Source organism: Takifugu flavidus, chromosome 1 (assembly GCF_003711565.1).
Source record: "Takifugu flavidus isolate HTHZ2018 chromosome 1, ASM371156v2, whole genome shotgun sequence".
In the NCBI taxonomy this organism is placed as follows: Eukaryota; Metazoa; Chordata; class Actinopteri; order Tetraodontiformes; family Tetraodontidae; genus Takifugu; species Takifugu flavidus.
Window position 1 is genome coordinate 24,856,099 of NC_079520.1, and position 16,790 is coordinate 24,872,888.

The 16,790-nt window shown below is 44.7% G+C and overlaps 2 protein-coding genes across 4 annotated transcripts; one reads left to right on the plus strand and one right to left on the minus strand.

Moving 5' to 3' along the window:
* Nucleotides 1-1,327: 1,327 nt before the first annotated feature.
* Nucleotides 1,328-3,878, minus strand: hpdl (4-hydroxyphenylpyruvate dioxygenase-like). Its single transcript, XM_057037104.1, has 5 exons — nt 2,906-3,878; nt 2,667-2,833; nt 2,434-2,585; nt 2,017-2,138; nt 1,328-1,859 (listed from the first exon to the last, which is right to left on the minus strand). The coding sequence occupies exons 1-5, from the start codon at nt 3,652-3,654 to the stop codon at nt 1,658-1,660; spliced, it is 1,392 nt and encodes a 463-aa protein (XP_056893084.1). The 5' UTR covers nt 3,655-3,878; the 3' UTR covers nt 1,328-1,657.
* A 358-nt stretch (nt 3,879-4,236) lies between these two features.
* Nucleotides 4,237-14,917, plus strand: zranb1a (zinc finger, RAN-binding domain containing 1a). Of its 3 annotated transcripts, none has more exons than XM_057037063.1 (10): nt 4,237-4,398; nt 5,009-5,863; nt 8,122-8,309; nt 8,964-9,117; nt 10,191-10,262; nt 10,938-11,136; nt 11,540-11,660; nt 13,601-13,730; nt 13,878-14,107; nt 14,590-14,917. In XM_057037063.1, the coding sequence occupies exons 2-10, from the start codon at nt 5,029-5,031 to the stop codon at nt 14,803-14,805; spliced, it is 2,145 nt and encodes a 714-aa protein (XP_056893043.1). In that variant the 5' UTR covers nt 4,237-4,398; nt 5,009-5,028; the 3' UTR covers nt 14,806-14,917. The 3 variants fall into 3 exon arrangements, with proteins under 3 accessions (XP_056893043.1, XP_056893051.1, XP_056893033.1); XM_057037053.1 differs by having other exon boundaries at nt 4,264-4,575; XM_057037071.1 differs by lacking the exons at nt 8,122-8,309; nt 8,964-9,117 and having other exon boundaries at nt 4,261-4,575.
* The last annotated feature ends 1,873 nt before the right edge of the window (nt 14,918-16,790 follow it).

Below are 16,790 nucleotides of genomic sequence, written 5' to 3' on the forward strand. Positions count from 1 at the left end.
TCCTCCAGACTGTCAGACTGTCCTCCTCTGTGTTAAACTGTCTGCTTTTTGTGTGGAGAGCTGGGTAGATTTGTCTCTTTAACCGTGCAGCCTACAGTGTGTGGGTGACAGGTTGTTTTGAACCGAAGCCCCGTTCCAGCCATCTGGAGAGTCGGCGAGTTCGCACACACGGGCAGCACTCACAACACAGGGGCCCTTTTCTTGTTGGCTTTTGTGGTGCACAAATCCACAGATGACTCACCAAGAAACAGATCGAACCAACACGACCCCCTGAGGAACAATCTTGCAGTTCAGCAAGTTTGTGTGCGCTTTCATCCTGTTGTGTCTGTCAGTACCACCCTGGAAGGTATTACAGGCTACTGTATATTACTCTTTCCCCTACTTCTTGCTTTGTTCATGGAACTGTAGCTAGCATATGGCTAACAGTAAATAGGAAGTAGGCCTCCAACTCCCTCCACTGAGACCCCATGCAGAATACTGTTTGCCATCTGTGGCTCACACCAGCCACAGACAGATGGCTAAAGGTCTCCTCTTGTAGCAGCCCTGTCTCCTAAACTTCAATAAACAGCTAATCCTCATAGCCTTCACCAAAGTTCCACATTATAATTTGGGTTTTATATGTCTGGTTTCCGTGCCCATTTTTATAGTGTTTGTATGGTGGTGGTTTTAAAGCAGAAATTCAAATGTAGTTGGTTTGGGGTTTTTTTAATGTCAGATGTGATCATTTTCTGTTATTGAGCACTAATCCTAAAGTCTAAAAAAGTTTCTCCCTGAGGTTCAGTCTTGTTGAAAAACACTGACACCGTTTGTCAAAAGGCAGAAGTACAGGCTTTTCCCTCTGAGGCTGCAACGATTCAATTTAATTACATTTTCACAGCATCTAAAAAAACATGCAGATGTTCTTCTACAGACACTTAACTGAAACAGACCAGCAAAGTTTGTTAAAACTCATCATACTTTAGAAAAAAGTTCATTCCTAACTCAAATACGGTTTGAGTTGGATAATTTAAAAACAGTATATGTAAATATGGCTGCAGTGCAATGGAGAAGCAGTAACTCAAAAACACAGATTTCTAAAATTTACAGTACTATTAGATAAAAAAGGCAGATTTGAATAATTAACTTGTATGAATAATTGAGTGGTCAAACTAGATTCATACACAGTGAGAGCAACATTAAAAATATTGTGTTGTGGGACTTTTGATGCACTTGTTTAAGTTTCACTGCACATTTGTCATGACACTATTTCAAAATATGTGTTTTAGCAGGAAAATATCCAGTGTATTGAGTAGCAATCAGTGAATTATGAAACATAGCACTATTGGGACATCTTTACACCAATAAGTGTTTTATTTTTCATTCCCCCAGTGGTGGGAAATTAGCAGCCAAGAGTTGCTACTAATTTAGTTGCTTTGTGACAGTTGTTTCTTTTTTACAACTTGTTCAAAATACAATTTCCACTCATGTAATACAGTTTATGAATTTGCATTAAATGCCTACATTCTTCAACTTTTTCAATCCACTCTTAAATAAACTCATTCCCTTGTTGGTCTAGAAATATATTACATCTTGTTCTACATTACAAGTGCTTCCTTGTTGATATATGTTAAAAACCCCTGAAACATAACAATCCCGGTTAAAAGTGTCTAAGTGTCAACTACTGAACAGTTTGGGCGGCTGCCTCCGGCGAGCCCGCTTCTTTATAGTCCAGCTTCTCGTTCTCCATGTGCGCCTGCACCGACCTCCACAGTGCCCTGATGTTCCCCTCACCAAAACCTGTTGCCCCCCTTCGTTCTATCAGCTCCAAGAAAAAGGTGTCCTCTGCGAAGATGGGCTTTGTAAACACCTGAAGGAGGTACCTGGAAATGGAAATAACTCGGGTGACTGCACTTCGCCGTGCTTCAGCCTTGTTTTTACAACACTGTACGCTGTAATTGATCCCTCCTGGGACTCTATGCAATAAAAAGGAAAAACTGCACTCTCATCTTGGCAGAGCTTTTTCACTTTGTCGCCCACCTTCTGTTTTCTCTGGACTGTGGTGAAGACTCCTGGTGCAGGTTCGTATCCAGGAGGATGCCGTGCTGTGCCAAAATCTGGGGATTGTGTCCTGCCTCCTCTATCTCATGTTGTTTTCCCACCTGTCACACCACAAGAAACAGGGAAAATATTACCCACATGTCTAAAAAATCTGGGTAAAGTGTGTTAAATGGGAAGTTAGCTGACTGATTACAATACATTTTTATGCTGCCAAACTGGCAATTCAGTCCCATTAAATATGGAGCGCTCTAAAAAGGAGCTCTTGGTTGCCCTCTGGTGGTAGGCAGCACCAAAGCAATAACCGCCACCTTTGGCATTAATTAAAGCAAAGCCAATGCTGCGTGCATTTAAGGTGCTGCTCTTGAATAATTGAACCATTTGAAGAGTTATTCAGACCTCTGTGTAGTAGGCAAAAGGAGGAGAGAAGAACTGAACGCCAGCTTCTGCCATAATCTGTGAGGTAGAAACTATATCTTTTGTGTACAGCCCGATGTGCTGAATTCCAGGGGCCCTGTGCTTCTCCAAGAAGGTGTCAACCTGATTTCTACCTGCAGACAGAGTAAGGTGGCTGCTGTAATCGAATCAAAAGTGGCTAATTTAACAGAGTAGGTTGGAACAGATCCTAGTACCTTGTTCCGGGAGGGATTCAGCAATGACAAATTTGCAATCAGGCTCCTTTTTATTCAAAGATGGAAGAGTGATGCCTGCTTTGCTGCATTTCCAGTATTCCATAGCAGTAAGGCGTAGGCCGATCCCCTCCTGATTTATGACAAACCCTTCATCCACATCTTCGTTGCTGCAGAGGAGCAAATTCTAAGCTAAATTGCCAGTGAAATAAATAATTAGAAATGTGCAGAAATGTTCTCACCTATCAATGAAAAACCTCTGAAACCCAAACAGGTGCTCATACCACCTCATGACCTGCTGGGTCGTCTGCCTGGGGCAGGCGTACGTTATGTGATCAAAATGTGTTATTGGACAGGATTTGTCATCTTCTCCCAGGCTGCAGTCCTTTTGCAGAACATCAAACCCAGGCAGGAACGCGCCCTTGTAGTTTGTCCTGTCAATCAGTGTGTGGCAAACGTTTCCCACAACAGATTTAAGCACAGAGTATGTGACTCGACCATTTCCGTCTTCAACTGTGGTGGGAGGCACCAGGAAGTTGCAGCCCAGGTCACGCAGAGCATCGAATGACCTCTCCACATCCTCAACTTCGAAACACACATTGCTTACTGTATCCACAGAAGAGGATGGGCTGATATCGTAGAGGCACCTTGACTGATGCCCCCCGGCGTGTTTCCCCACCAAGATCCGATGCGGATAGGATGCGGGTGCGTTTCGCACCTCATTCAGTCCCTTGCGATCCGGTCTCTCATTCACGACGAAAACGGCGGCCCCTTTCCTCAGCGCTAATTGTCTGGACGTGTCCGTCAGTCTGGCAGCAAATAAGTTAAATTTGAATTTAGAGACAAGGTCATTGGCTATTTTCTCCGCGTTTAAAACGTGGAGCGAAATGTGGTGTAAACGGCTCAAGTAAGCTGCCATGTTTGGATGTGACGCAATGAGCAAGGGGGCGTGTCCGAAAGCGAATGACCCTTGTCCTTTATTTATGTTCATTTGAATTCAATATTTTTTAAAGAAAGCGTATTTTGTATTGGATATATATTAATAGGTGGCCATTTACGAGGCGCAATGTTTTCTTTTTTGTAAAACACTGCTTTTGTGTCTCCAAATACACACTGTTTGCATCATAATAATATAGATAATACGATATAGATAGTTTAGAACAGGTTTAAAATTATTTTATATTGACATAAAACTGGTAGTGACGTATCAACAGACTTCCGACAAGGTGAGTTACACAAGACTGTGCATAAAACATGTCAAATATTTTTAAAATTACCAGAGATGATGTGTAAAAGTAACTGTATATGGGACACTTATAATATAATTTACCTGGCATTTATATATTTAATCTTTTTTTATTATTGTTTGCCCTTGAAACACTATGCAGGAATACATAACTAATGGCGCTTTTCGAATTATAGTCAAAATATAATTCACTTGACGCTCATCAGTAAAAGGGACAATTTTCGAAATCATTTAAACGTCTCATAAACTTTGCCTCGGAAGAGTTGTTATTTTTCCGATGGTCTTGAACGCACCCGCAGGAACTTCCGTTTATCCAATCGCGAGGAGCGTTTAGCTGAATGATTGGTGACGAAGCAACTGAGCGTTTATTTTGGCTTTGCCACTCGTTTGTCTCCCCGTCGCCGCCATTAAACAACACGGGAGTAATGCAAGTCACGGACCGTCCCTGGGGGTAGACCATGACTCGAAAATTACAGAGGTTTCGGAAAGGTGCGGTTTATTCTGCGAGAGGTCAATGTGTCCGTAGGTAAACATGTGATAGGGCAAAGAATTAGAAATTACTGGCGTCGGGAACGGTTTGCCAGAGCAGCAGGAGGGGTGACTGCGAGACAGGGTTTGTTGTGGTTCTGCTGAGCAACATTGTCGAACAAGCGCAGCCGTTAAACGGTAAGAAACGGTGACACATTTCCCACTATGTGTCGCATAAAACGTATTTTACTGCCTCGTACTTTACGTCTCGCGACAAACTGGATTTAAGGTCGCAGCTAAGATTGACGCCCATTGAATGCTGGGTAGTTAGCTTAACAGCTAACAAGCAAAAGCTAAACATCTCGTATTATCGCGATAAACGTTCAACATGTGATTAAAAACCAGGCCACTGACGACTTTGCATACACTTGTGATGCATAGTTTATAAATCTCAGGTTGCCGGTGTCACTCAATTATTCTGGCTTGTTGACAGCCAGCTATTTTATACCCTGACACCACATTTATCTATACTTAACACCGGTTCCACTATCCAAAGTGCGACACTAAATGAAGCATATGTGTTTTGTTCGCCTCTAACAATTACTTTTTTTTCCCTCTCCTTCACTGCTAGACTGTTTATAGTGATCCAGCATGACGGAACAGAGGATCAAGTGGGTCTGTGACTACTGCACCTATGAAAACTGGCCGTCTGCTATCAAGTGCACCATGTGCCGAGCACAGAGATCAAGAGGACCCATCATCACGGAGGAACCTTACAAGCTCAGCTCTGATCTGGACCCTAGTTTGGAGTGGGGCTCTCCCAGAACCGAGAGTGGCAGTAGTCTCCTCATCTGCCCCGACTCCAGTGCGAGACCACGAGTCAGGTCCACCAATATGGTTGAAATTGCTAATAAGTGGTCCTGTCAGATATGCACCTACCTTAACTGGCCCCGGGCCATCCGCTGTACACAATGCCTGTGTCAGCGCCCAAGGACCACCAGCCCCACCGAGTCTCCACAGACCTCCTGCTCCAATGCAGGCTGCCGTTCAACTCTTCACTCGCCTATCGATACCTGTGAGGAGTATAATGACAGAAACAGACTCAACACCCATCAACCGCACTGGACATGTACAGCTTGCACTTACCAGAACTGGCCCAGCATTTCAAAATGTGTGGTGTGTGACCATCCAAAGCCCAACAACCTGGAAACCACAGAGCAGGCTGAGTTCTGTGAACCTACGACCATCATCAACGAGCAGGACCGGGCTAGATGGAGGGGAATCTGCAGTGGAGGCCAGGGCCAAACAAGAAGGTCCCCTCCAACACTCACAAGAGAAGACAGCGTGAAAATGGACTTCCAGAGGATAGAGCTTGCCGCTGGAGCCATGAGCAGCAATGAGGACCAAGAGGTGGACTTCAAGAAGTTAAAACAGATTAGAAACCGTATGAAAAAAACAGACTGGCTCTTCCTTAACGCGTGTGCCGGTGAGTTTGTGCATGTTACGACATCGCTTCTAGCCCTGGATTAATTCAATCATCAGTTTGTCCGTAAAGAAATTTAGAAATAACAATATATCCATGTAAAAACGGCTCTTTGCTTCCTTCTGTGGAAGTGTTCTCCACAAAGGACAACACAGGGAAGTGAAATTTTTTGGTTTCATGCTCAGTAGAGATAAAAAAGTGGACTATGATCCACTAACTTGGTATTTTCTTAAGAATCTTTGTTGGTACTTTTGCAGCATAGCAGGAACTGTGCAAATAGTGAGCTTTGACAAAGGTTTGAAGTTCTCCAGATTGGCTTTTAAGGTGGACGATATCCGCTGAGGTAAGATGATCATCAACAAAGCATAAGTTACTCTGAATGAGGACATAATGCACTTAAATGGCGAGCAGGATATACGATCCAGCTTATTGCTCAATGCCGGGCTGCCCTTGCTGTTCACTGAGGGTGCCTTTGAGGAACTGAGAGGGTGTGAGTGCTCCCCAGCCGGCAGATGAATGGGCCGTCTGGGCAAAGCAGTGTGAGCAGATCCCACAGACCAGAGATCCTCCTGGCTGCCAGTCAACAGACCAGTAAACAGTGGTGCTTATGTACTGACCCCAGGCCTCAGGGAGGCCAAAATAGCTTTGACAGCCCGACAAGAGGGGAGGGGGTGGGGGGGGCACGAAGGCAGCACATGATCAGTGTCCTCCTGACTTTGGCTCTGGTTGTCATCTGCCGTTTGCATGGTTGTTGCGCAATAGGAAACACAACGCTTGTGTAAATGTGGAATCGTTTTGGTTTTTTTACACACATCAGCCTTTTCAGGACACCTCTTGGCTATTTTTATGTCTTTTTATTCATACGGTCAGCTGACTTTATTTATGTTACTCACATTAACGGCCTCTTTGCGGCGTTCCAATGGAGGAAGTTGCTGGTTCTGACTGTACGTTATGGACCAGCTGAGCACTTCCTTAGATCTCACATCTCTGCTCTGATGTTTTCTCAGTGTTCTGCATTTTTGGCAAAATCCTGCGTTCCTTTAAAAGGAAGCAGACACTGTTTGTGTAATAGTGCTGTTTATTTAACCAGAATAATTGTTGTGCAGAGGATTTTTACTGTCTAAACAGTTTACTTCTAAAGTACAAGTTTATTTGTTAGGGCTTTTTTGAACAAGCATTTGGATTTTTAGGATATCATTCATTTTGCTTCCTAAAATATTTAAGGGAACAGATTTCCACCTCTGACCTTTTCTGTTTTCTATTAGTTTTTCTGCTTTAAATTACATTTTTAATGGTTCTGAGTGGCAGTTTGACTCAATTCCAGGCTTTCAATTCATGGAATTAAGATTTCATGGAATTCTATTAGGAAGTTTGGAAAAAATAACCAACCAACTAACCATAACTATGAAAACACTGGGGGGGGGGGGGTCGCTAAAGAGGTCATTCATGGCCTATGGACAGACTCAATATATGACACAAGACCTTGTTTTGAGACGACTGTGTTTAGTTGATGTCCAGTTGAACTAGTTATTCTTTACCAATGTAAAACAGATGTAACGCCTGTTGTGATTATAACCTGTCACCAGATTGTAGCCTAAATCATTCTGTTAATAGGTCTAAATTCAGAATGTGTCACATGAGGTTGGTGTGTTCCAGGGCAGGTTCCTTTAAGGTAGCTGCCCTTGAAAGAACACCCTCACATTTGGTAGCCTATTAAAACCAGCCGGTGAGCTGCTGCTCCTTCCAGACGCTGCAGCTCATTTCCCTCATGGATGATGCAGAGAGGACGGGAAACGCTGTTTGACCCAGCTAATTCTTGCTGATAATCTACTCTCCTCTTTGCTCATGTCATAACCGGTCGGTTTGATTACTGTTCTCATACGGGTTTAGCCAGTACTACATCTAGAATTGTGGATTTGGTATCGAGAGCTTCTCACTCTGAGCTCTGTGTGTTCAGTCCTTGAATTTGTTATGGAAATGAATCCAGATTTAAATATTAATCGGTAACAGACCGGGAGCAGCTTGTGTTTGCGTAGTCTGAAGAGTTTGTCTGTATTTTTCTCATTCAGCGTGGCTGCTACATGTTGCTGTTATTACATACAAGGACAATTGTCTTGTCCAATCTTTGATGATTGATTTATTTTCTCATGCAAATGAATTGTTAAGCAAATGTACTCAGAGGGACATTTTTAGTCTCACCTTTGTTTCTAATCTTTTTCTGACCTTCCTTCCTACTCTTCCTCTTCCTCTGTGGGCTGCAGGCGTGGTAGAAGGGGACCTGGCGGCAGTAGAAGCCTACAAGTCCTCGGGAGGGGACATCGCCCGGCAGCTCACTGCCGACGAGGTGCAACTTCTTAACCGCTCCTCTGCGTTCGATGCAGGCTACACCCTGGTGCATTTGTCCATCCGCTTCCAGAGGCAGGACATGCTAGCGATCCTGCTCACAGAGGTACAGCACCAGGAGTCAAGCAGATGGAATGAAACGCAGCGTTCCAAATGAGCACTGATGCACGTTTGTATTTAAATATCCACTCGTAAAAAGGAAAGAACACCTGTGTTCTCCTTTAAATGAAATATACGAAACCTAACAATAAAATGGGACTCGATTTCGCACGAATGGGACGAGACAAAAAGGAAGGAATATTGTCATTTTCTGCTGGTCAATGATGTCGGCCTGTAATTTCTCTGCACCATAGTCGCAGATATGTGTAGCAGATGTGCCTATAATTACAGCAGGAGTGCACTTTGAGGATTTGCTAAAGGATTAGCCTGACTGCAGTCCTGGCATTGAGTCTTAATGGGCACGATGCCTCAGAGCTGTTGTGGACGTGCACAGAGCTGCGACCCGCCTCCGTTGTCCATATCAGAATTTGATCTTTGCTAAATAAATGCATGCAACATGTGTAATTTTTGCTTGGTACTATCCACATACATGTGTGATGGTCTCAAATAGACAGCATGGGGTGTCCTTGGTATATAGGACAGTTTTGATGGATGCATCTGGGGATTATCTACACAACCTGTCAGCATCCAACACAATTATCTAGGGACACTGACATTTGTTGCATTTTCCACTGACTTAACAGTTGTCTCTGACTTATAGGTGAGCCAGCAGGCAGCAAAGTGCATCCCCTCCATGGTGTGTCCTGAGCTGACTGAGCAGATCCGCAGGGAGATCGCGGCCTCCTTGCATCAACGCAAAGGAGACTTTGCTTGTTACTTTCTTAGTGACTTGGTCACGTTCACACTACCTGCAGGTGCTTCACATTTCTTAAGTAAAACTTTGTATTTCACTCTTTAGGGAGACATTTTTTACGTAACATTCAAGGCTGTCACAGTATTGAGCATTTCAGCTGGTTCTTCCACCTGTATAGAGAAGAAATGTTCCGTTTGGGCCGTGCGTTTACAACAAAATACGAAAGATACGAAAACGGACTCCAGGGTGGAGGGTTTTGCAAAACATCGCCGCATCCATTGTTGTGTAAAGGCGAAGTGGAGCGGTGATTTCAGGCGTGGACGCTACAGCTGCAGGAAGCTGAGCCTGTGTGGGTAGTCACAGACTGCTGCCAAGCTTAGAAGAACTTTGAGAGTAGCTGTTCCTTACGACCACTGTGGCGTGTGTACGACAGCGGTCATTGTGGGTCCATACGTGGCCGTCTGCTCTATCGAACGTCCTCTGTCATCGATTTAAGGGGACGATCAATGTGTTTGTTTCTGCCGTTAGACGGAGGTTCGATCTAGGCTACAAAGGCTCCTGACAGCTCGTCTGTGGATGCATCCAATCCTAGCAGAGAACAGACGGAATGACGCTCTTGCCGCGCAGCATTGCTCAACGTACCTGCCGCTCAGCGTCCCATCCCTGTGGCGTGTTTGCTGAAGTGACACACTTTGCTTTTTGGAGTAACCAGATGTACTCTGATTCAGTGCTGCCGGATCAAAGATTATGCAGGCTTCACTGCTATACTTGAATGATATGCCAAGTATTTCTTTGTGGACCCAATCCGGCCCAGAGCCAGCTGCAGGGCATCGCTCTCTTTTGACTCTGTCTCTCTTTTCGACAATGCCCGTGCCATTCACTATTGAGCCGGAGAATAGCCACCAGTGTTCTGGCTCCGTGTGCACACGGTTCAATACATACAGAAAGACAACATGCTGTACAGAGCTTGTGTTGTGCAGCGTGCCAGTGACAAAATGCCAGCCAGTGAATGGAATGGCAGAGAACGTCTCCGCTGTTTGTCGTTATTGCTGGGACTCTGCTGCCCTCAGTACCGTGAACAATTAGGTTTTAATAAGCTTGCACCTATATAATCCCACCCATGTGACTTTTCAGACATCGAGGACCTGCCACCTGCCGTCCAGGAGAAGCTTTTTGATGAGGTTTTGGATCGAGATGTGCAAAAAGGTACATCCCTTTTCCTTTTAAAACGATACAGGTTGAAACACACGTGTCAACACTCCATGGTTACATATGATTCATCCGCTGCCTCCCAGTTGGGCCCCGGAACCAACATCTGCTCCTGTGATCTCTAGCCAGCTTCTTCATCTTCTCTACTCACTCTCTAATTAGGTGGAATAGGCTAACTGCTTCCCCTCCCGCACATCCTCCCTGACTGCCTAGTCTGTCTGAATGCCCTTAAATCTACCAGCGTATTTACGTATTGTGCTGCTGATTATATCAGGAGCCTGTTTAAGCAGCCAGAAATTAGCTTACTGGGGAGAAGCGCCCCAGCTCATCTTCCAGACGGCGTGTCTCAACAAGCGCTGGAAGTGTATTTTACGAAATTGCAAGTGCACTGGGGGGGGGGGGGAAAGCCAGTTATCCAATTTACAGTTTCTCTGTGAAGATTTGCTGCAGCAATTACAGAATTGCAACGCAAGAGCGCATCTGTGGCGCTCGAGTTTCTCTCAATTTGGGAAATGATCGAACGCTCATTGGGTAAAGTACTTTTGTGTCAACGTTTCAATCTGGCATTTTTCCATAATACAAGCAGACGACGAGCCCAGACATTGAGGAGAACCTGTGTTCTTAACGACGCCCTCGCGGCCGCACTCATTAAACACTTCCCTCCGTACGTAGAGCTGGAAGAAGAGTCTCCGGTCATCAACTGGTCTCTGGAGCTGGGAACGCGCCTCGACAGCCGACTGTATGCGCTGTGGAATCGCACGGCTGGAGACTGTCTGCTGGACTCCGTTTTACAGGCTACCTGGGGAATCTACGATAAGGACTCGGTTCTTCGCAAGACCCTCCATGACAGCCTGCACGATTGCTCCCATTGGTGAGCCTCTATGCTCTCTTCAGTCCTACAGATCCGTCTAAATCAGCACTAACTGGCACCGTTCGTGAAGTTCGTCCGTGCAACTCCCTCTGTGGTTCTAAAAACGACGCTTTATAATGACGCATAATTTAGGCGACTGAGTCAGCTCATATATAAAAATCGCAGTGACTTTATACTTCAAAGTTGGGAGTTATGGCCATGTTGTCGTGCACGCCCTGAATAGCTGTGTAATGGTTTCCCATGTTTGCCCTTTTGGCCGCTCAGCCGCTTCCATCATTTAAATGGGAGGCTCTGTTGAAGCGTTTCCTCAGGATATTTACATGATTCCCTCACATTCCCAAATAACGGATGTTTGATCTTGGCAAGTGTCGGATATAAAAACGCAAATGTCTCTTCCTTCTAGGTTTTACACTCGCTGGAAGGAGTGGGAGTCGTGGTACTCGCAGAGTTTTGGCTTACATTTCTCCCTGAGGGAAGAGCAGTGGCAGGAGGACTGGGCCTTCATTCTGTCTCTGGCCAGCCAGGTAATGACAACGTTTTTAGGTTGACTTGCTTCCTGCTTCTGGTCCTTTATTAACCCCTAAACAAGCATCTCTCCTATCAGCACATCACACAGATCACCATTTGTTGTGTTGCTGTTTTACCCGTTTAGCCTTTTTGACTCAGGGACAACTTGATTACAGTCAGGCTGAAAGAGTGTGTGACTGCATTCTTTCACAAATGAAGGAGCTCAAATAAATGTTATCTGTAGTGTCCTAGACTCTAGTCCAGGGGTCACCAACCTTTTTGAAACCAAGAGCTACGTCATGGGTGCAGAGTCGTGTGAAGGGCTACAGCTTGACACAAAATAAATAACAAACTGTGTGTGCGTGTATCAATAACTTAGAGTGGGTAACAGAAAAGATCAATATTCAACACTTTATTATTATTAATCTCAGCAATTCAGATGATCACTTCTACATTTGATCAGAAAGAAAATGTGGAGTTTTCACCAGACCCTCTCAACCATAAGAAACTAAACCATTTTAACAATTCATAAACTATGTTGAACCATGTTTTAAAAAGTTATGCAACATTTAAAAAAATTAACTGTCATATTGAATAAATCTTAACTGAACAAATTTACTGCAATTCTGCTCAAAATCTGTTCCATTTTATAAACACACTTTTTAGCTCCTGGGCCTTCTGACTGTAGAGTGTGGGTAGTTAGCATTAGCATTAGCATTGTAGCTTTCATGAGGCGTAGTGAAGCGTCGCTCCACATTGTGCTGCTTCGCCGTCATCAGTCGCCCCACAACTGCAACACACACACCCTCCTTTCACAGTAGTAAAAAATGACTCTTCCTCCCATTCACTTTGAAAATGATAAATTTACTGTCTTCGTTCTGCCATGTTTGGGGTAGAAAATTGCCCCCACTCACCATCTTCACTGGTAGTTTATTCTCCACAAGCGCAAAGGTTCTTTCATGCGCACAATACTGACCTTTGAACTGGGTCAGAGGTCACCTTCACTTTATTTATATTTTTATTTATTTTAAGCATTGTCATTTTAAAATATATGTAAATGCAGGTGTGATTTAAAAAAAAAAAAAAATAGCGGTAGAAAAAATGTTCTTAGACGCACCTCACTTGCGAGTTTTGCTATTTTTAGAACAGGTTGCGGGCGACTCATGTGGTCATTGCGGGCGACTTGGTGCCCCCGGGCACTGTGTTGGTGACCCCTGCTCTAGTCGGAGCCCAGCTCGGTGAAGGCATTAACCCCTGACATGTTTTGGATTTTTAGGCCAGCACATAATTTTGATTTATATTTAAATAAATAAAAAAAACCAACCTAAAAAGTCCTATTGCCTCCGTGGTGATGTGGATTGGACTGAGCAGGGGGCAGAATATGATAAGAGGCTCTGTCTAAGGTGGATTATGTCTGTAGGGGGGAGAGAGCGAGGACGTGAGTAATAAATGCAGATCAGCCCGAGATGCTCGCTCATCTGTTTGGCTCGGCCGCCTGCTGAAGTGGCGCTCCTTCCCCACATGTGACCTTGGGATTACAGACATTTGGCTCTGGGAGCCACGCCACTGGCAGCAGGGGCGAGCGAGCCAAAAGTGACTCGGCGGTAACCTTGTCTTTCAGTGGCGGACGGATTAAATCCAACAGATCTCATATATACATTTATTTAAATGACTCTGAGCCCCCCGCCCAAAAGAATGTAATGTTTTAGCATCCTGAGATGAAGATGGAGGGATGAAGAGACGGAGGGCGGCAGGCTGGTGCCGCCAGAGCTGCAGGCTGACCGGCTGCAGGATGCTGTGTTTTGTAATGTGATCACAGCTCTTGGCAGCCGGGGCCCCTACTGCTATATTTAGTCCTGCTAATATTCAGTGCACGACTGTGGGGGGTGGGGACACACGCAAGTAGCTGCTTTCTTGTGTGACATTTTGTCTTTTCTCTCTCTCTCTCTCCCCTCAGCCCGGGGCCAGCCTGGAGCAGACCCACATTTTTGTCCTCGCACACATTCTTCGCAGGCCCATCATCGTCTACGGAGTGAAATACTACAAAAGTTTCCGTGGGGAAACGTTAGGGTACACTCGCTTTCAAGGTGAGGCCGCAGGAGTTCTCGCGGGGGCTTTATAAAGCTTTATAAAGCCCCCCCCCTCCCAATCCATTCTGTTTGACAGACTTTACTGCCTAATAATTTAGCTTCCATGGCGACACTATTGATGGGGCTGATCTGTCTGTGCTGTAGGTGTGTACCTGCCTCTGTTGTGGGAGCAGAGCTTCTGCTGGAAGAGCCCCATCGCCCTGGGCTACACGCGGGGCCACTTCTCCGCCCTGGTGGCCATGGAGAACGACGGCTATGACAACCGGGGTGCCGGCGCCAATTTGAACACCGACGACGATGTCAACGTCACTTTCTTGCCACTCGTGGATAGTGAGAGGAAGCTGCTGCACGTGCACTTCCTGTCTGCACAAGAGGTAGTATTCGGAGGAAGCGTTGATTAAATCCATTTAGCTGAAGGTGCACGTGGACGCTGCGCTAAATCTCGGTTTATAATCTCTCCTGCACTGTAACCACTGTAACAGAGGCTTTGCCAGGACTTTACTCAGAGGAGCTGGTGATGCAAACACATGTTCTAAACCTGGACTTGCTCCTGCTGGCTCCTAAAATAAATCAGTGATGCACATGTGTGAGCGGAGAGCATGCCCAGGAGTTAATGGGAGCTTTTGCATCCACTAACTGCTCCAGTCAGGAATACTGTGCTGTGTTCACCCCATCCACACTCACCATCTGTCGTACATGTGTGAGGGGGGGTTTACGGTCGTTTCAGACCAGCTTTCACAGTCTACCCCTCAGGTAGCACGGCCTTAAGATAAATGACAAACCTGTTGGTTTTTCTCACACAAACTAAGGCAAATGTTTGCAGCAGTAAAGGTAAAAACGTTTGTCTGCTCCTCAGAATGGAAACGAGGAGCAGCAGGAGAAGCTGCTGAGGGAGTGGCTGGACTGCTGCGTGACTGAAGGAGGCGTGTTGGTGGCCATGCAGAAGAGCTCCCGTCGCCGCAACCACCCCCTGGTCACCCAGATGGTGGAGAAGTGGTTGGACAGATACCGCCAGATCCGCCCCTGTGCCTCTCTGTCTGATGGTGAGGAAGAGGAGGACGAGGACGAGTGAGCAAACTGGAATAGACTGGACGCTTCATGCTCGGGGAGAGGACCTTAATGTCTACATTTATTTTCACCTTTTCTCCAGAATCTTGTAATAATGCATGTGTTCTGTGATCTGTGTTATGGAAACAGAGCTGCAGCATCATGCACAGGCTTGATTACCGCTCCCATGAAAGCACAGTCCATTTATTTTGCCTTCCTGTATACAGGTTTCCCCTAATTTGTGGCAAAGTCATTTATCTCCACCCCGGTAATATAGAAAAAGTAGGAAAAATATATTTAAGGAAATTTCAGAGCAGCGCTAGGTGATAAACTTTCATTTGCCTGACATGAAATTGTGATCAAGGATTCTAAGGTGTGTTAGTTTAAAAAAATCTTTTTTTCCCCTCCCGATTTCCTCCTGATGTTGGATTTATTTATTTGTTGCGAATGGTTTGCGTGGAGGTGACACTTTTTTGTCCTACTTCATTTTATCTATGTTATGTTTGATGTATTTAGTCCTAAACTATTTTATTTTGCACAAATTATACCTACGTTTTTTGAGGCTGACGGGCGGGGGAGGAAGTTTACTGACATTTTTACATACGATTTAGTTCTGTTTCAGAGTGGGTGGTGGTGGTGATGGGGGGGGGGGGGGAGCTGCACACTCTGCCTCTTTCTATTGAGTGCATAAAACATTAAATTTGACTCACTTGCATCCTCTTTGTTGTCTCGTCCTTCCTTCGATGCTCAGAAAAACATTAGTTTGCCGAAACGAGTCCAAAAACACCAAAACACGAACGCTCGCGCCCCCTACTGGAGGTCGTTTCAAGTTTGACCTGTTTGAAGGCGGTATTGATGTGAAATCACTTGGTTGGGGTGCATCATTAGATATAAACTATGAATCCTATTGGAAGTAGATTATATTCTTCATAAACTGTGCAGTGACAGATTATTCACAACTATGTTGTGCAAGCGCTTCCACGTTTTACTACGGTGAACGTAGATTTCTTCCGTAAGACGTAACTTAACCTAGTGTGTGTTATTTTAAACTACATTTTACATAAACCAAAGAGGAAGTAGTATTATAAGACTTAATACTGGTTAGTTGCGAGCTTCCGCAAGTGGTCCTGACAACTTTATCTTGTGTGTTACACTCAAAAGTTTCCCCGGAAACAAAAAATGCCACTGAAACTGGGCGACGCTGATAGAATACCCAATAAAGTTAAACAGTATCACGATTTGGCCGCTAGATAGAGTAACAAGCAGAGCGGTGAACTCACGGTTAAAATGAACAAGGTTGCAATCAAAGTGTGCGTTTAAAATCGCTGTTTCACTAGAGATCACTTAGCTAATTGTGTGGTGCGTATAGTAGTAACGACGAAGCGACTCGCGTGCGACAATGCGGGGAGGAGTCTGCGTGGAAGCCCCGCCCACAGCGTAGGTCCACGCCAAGGCTTTGACGCAGAAGTTGGTCGCCACAGAAACGCACCGAGTCCAAAAGGCTGACAAAGATGGAAACAAACCAATGTTCTCTAACATTCTGCAAGAGACTGGTGCATATTATAAATATTAGCATATTATTCAACTATTGATACATTTCTGCTATATTATTTCTCCCCTTTGGCAATATATGCCCCGCCCACCCACTGGTGCGTTTAGGGCCCTCTGCTCGGAAGCGTCAACTAACATGAAAAAAATTAACTAAAATAATGATTAAAAAAAGAATGTAAATTAATGAATTCAGAAGAAATTAGACCGGTTTTCATCCAAATAATTATCCCATCATTGGTATTTCGGCTTCAAGTTAAATTCAAAAAATTAAATAAATAAAATTTGATGTGCAAATATATCAATCTTAATGAAAACATGTAGAAAATTTGTATTCAACCTAAATTCAGCAGCGACTGAAGCAGCAGAACTGTAACTCCTGTTTGAGAAACTATTGCATCACATCCAGCGTTATCATGGATTTTACACTTTGAACAAAAACATTTCAGCAGAGACGGCTGG

Coding starts and splice junctions, on each gene's coding strand:
- zranb1a (XM_057037063.1), top strand. CDS start 5,029: ATGACGGAACAGAGGATCAAGTGGGTCTGTGACTACTGCACCTATGAA. Junction 11,661..13,600: donor TTCTGTCTCTGGCCAGCCAG/GTAATGACAACG, acceptor CTCTCCCCTCAG/CCCGGGGCCAGCCTGGAGCA. Junction 13,731..13,877: donor AGGGTACACTCGCTTTCAAG/GTGAGGCCGCAG, acceptor TCTGTGCTGTAG/GTGTGTACCTGCCTCTGTTG.
- hpdl (XM_057037104.1), bottom strand. CDS start 3,654: ATGAACATAAATAAAGGACAAGGGTCATTCGCTTTCGGACACGCCCCC. Junction 2,586..2,666: donor TGAATCCCTCCCGGAACAAG/GTACTAGGATCT, acceptor CTCTGTCTGCAG/GTAGAAATCAGGTTGACACC. Junction 1,860..2,016: donor CAGTCCAGAGAAAACAGAAG/GTGGGCGACAAA, acceptor TTCCATTTCCAG/GTACCTCCTTCAGGTGTTTA.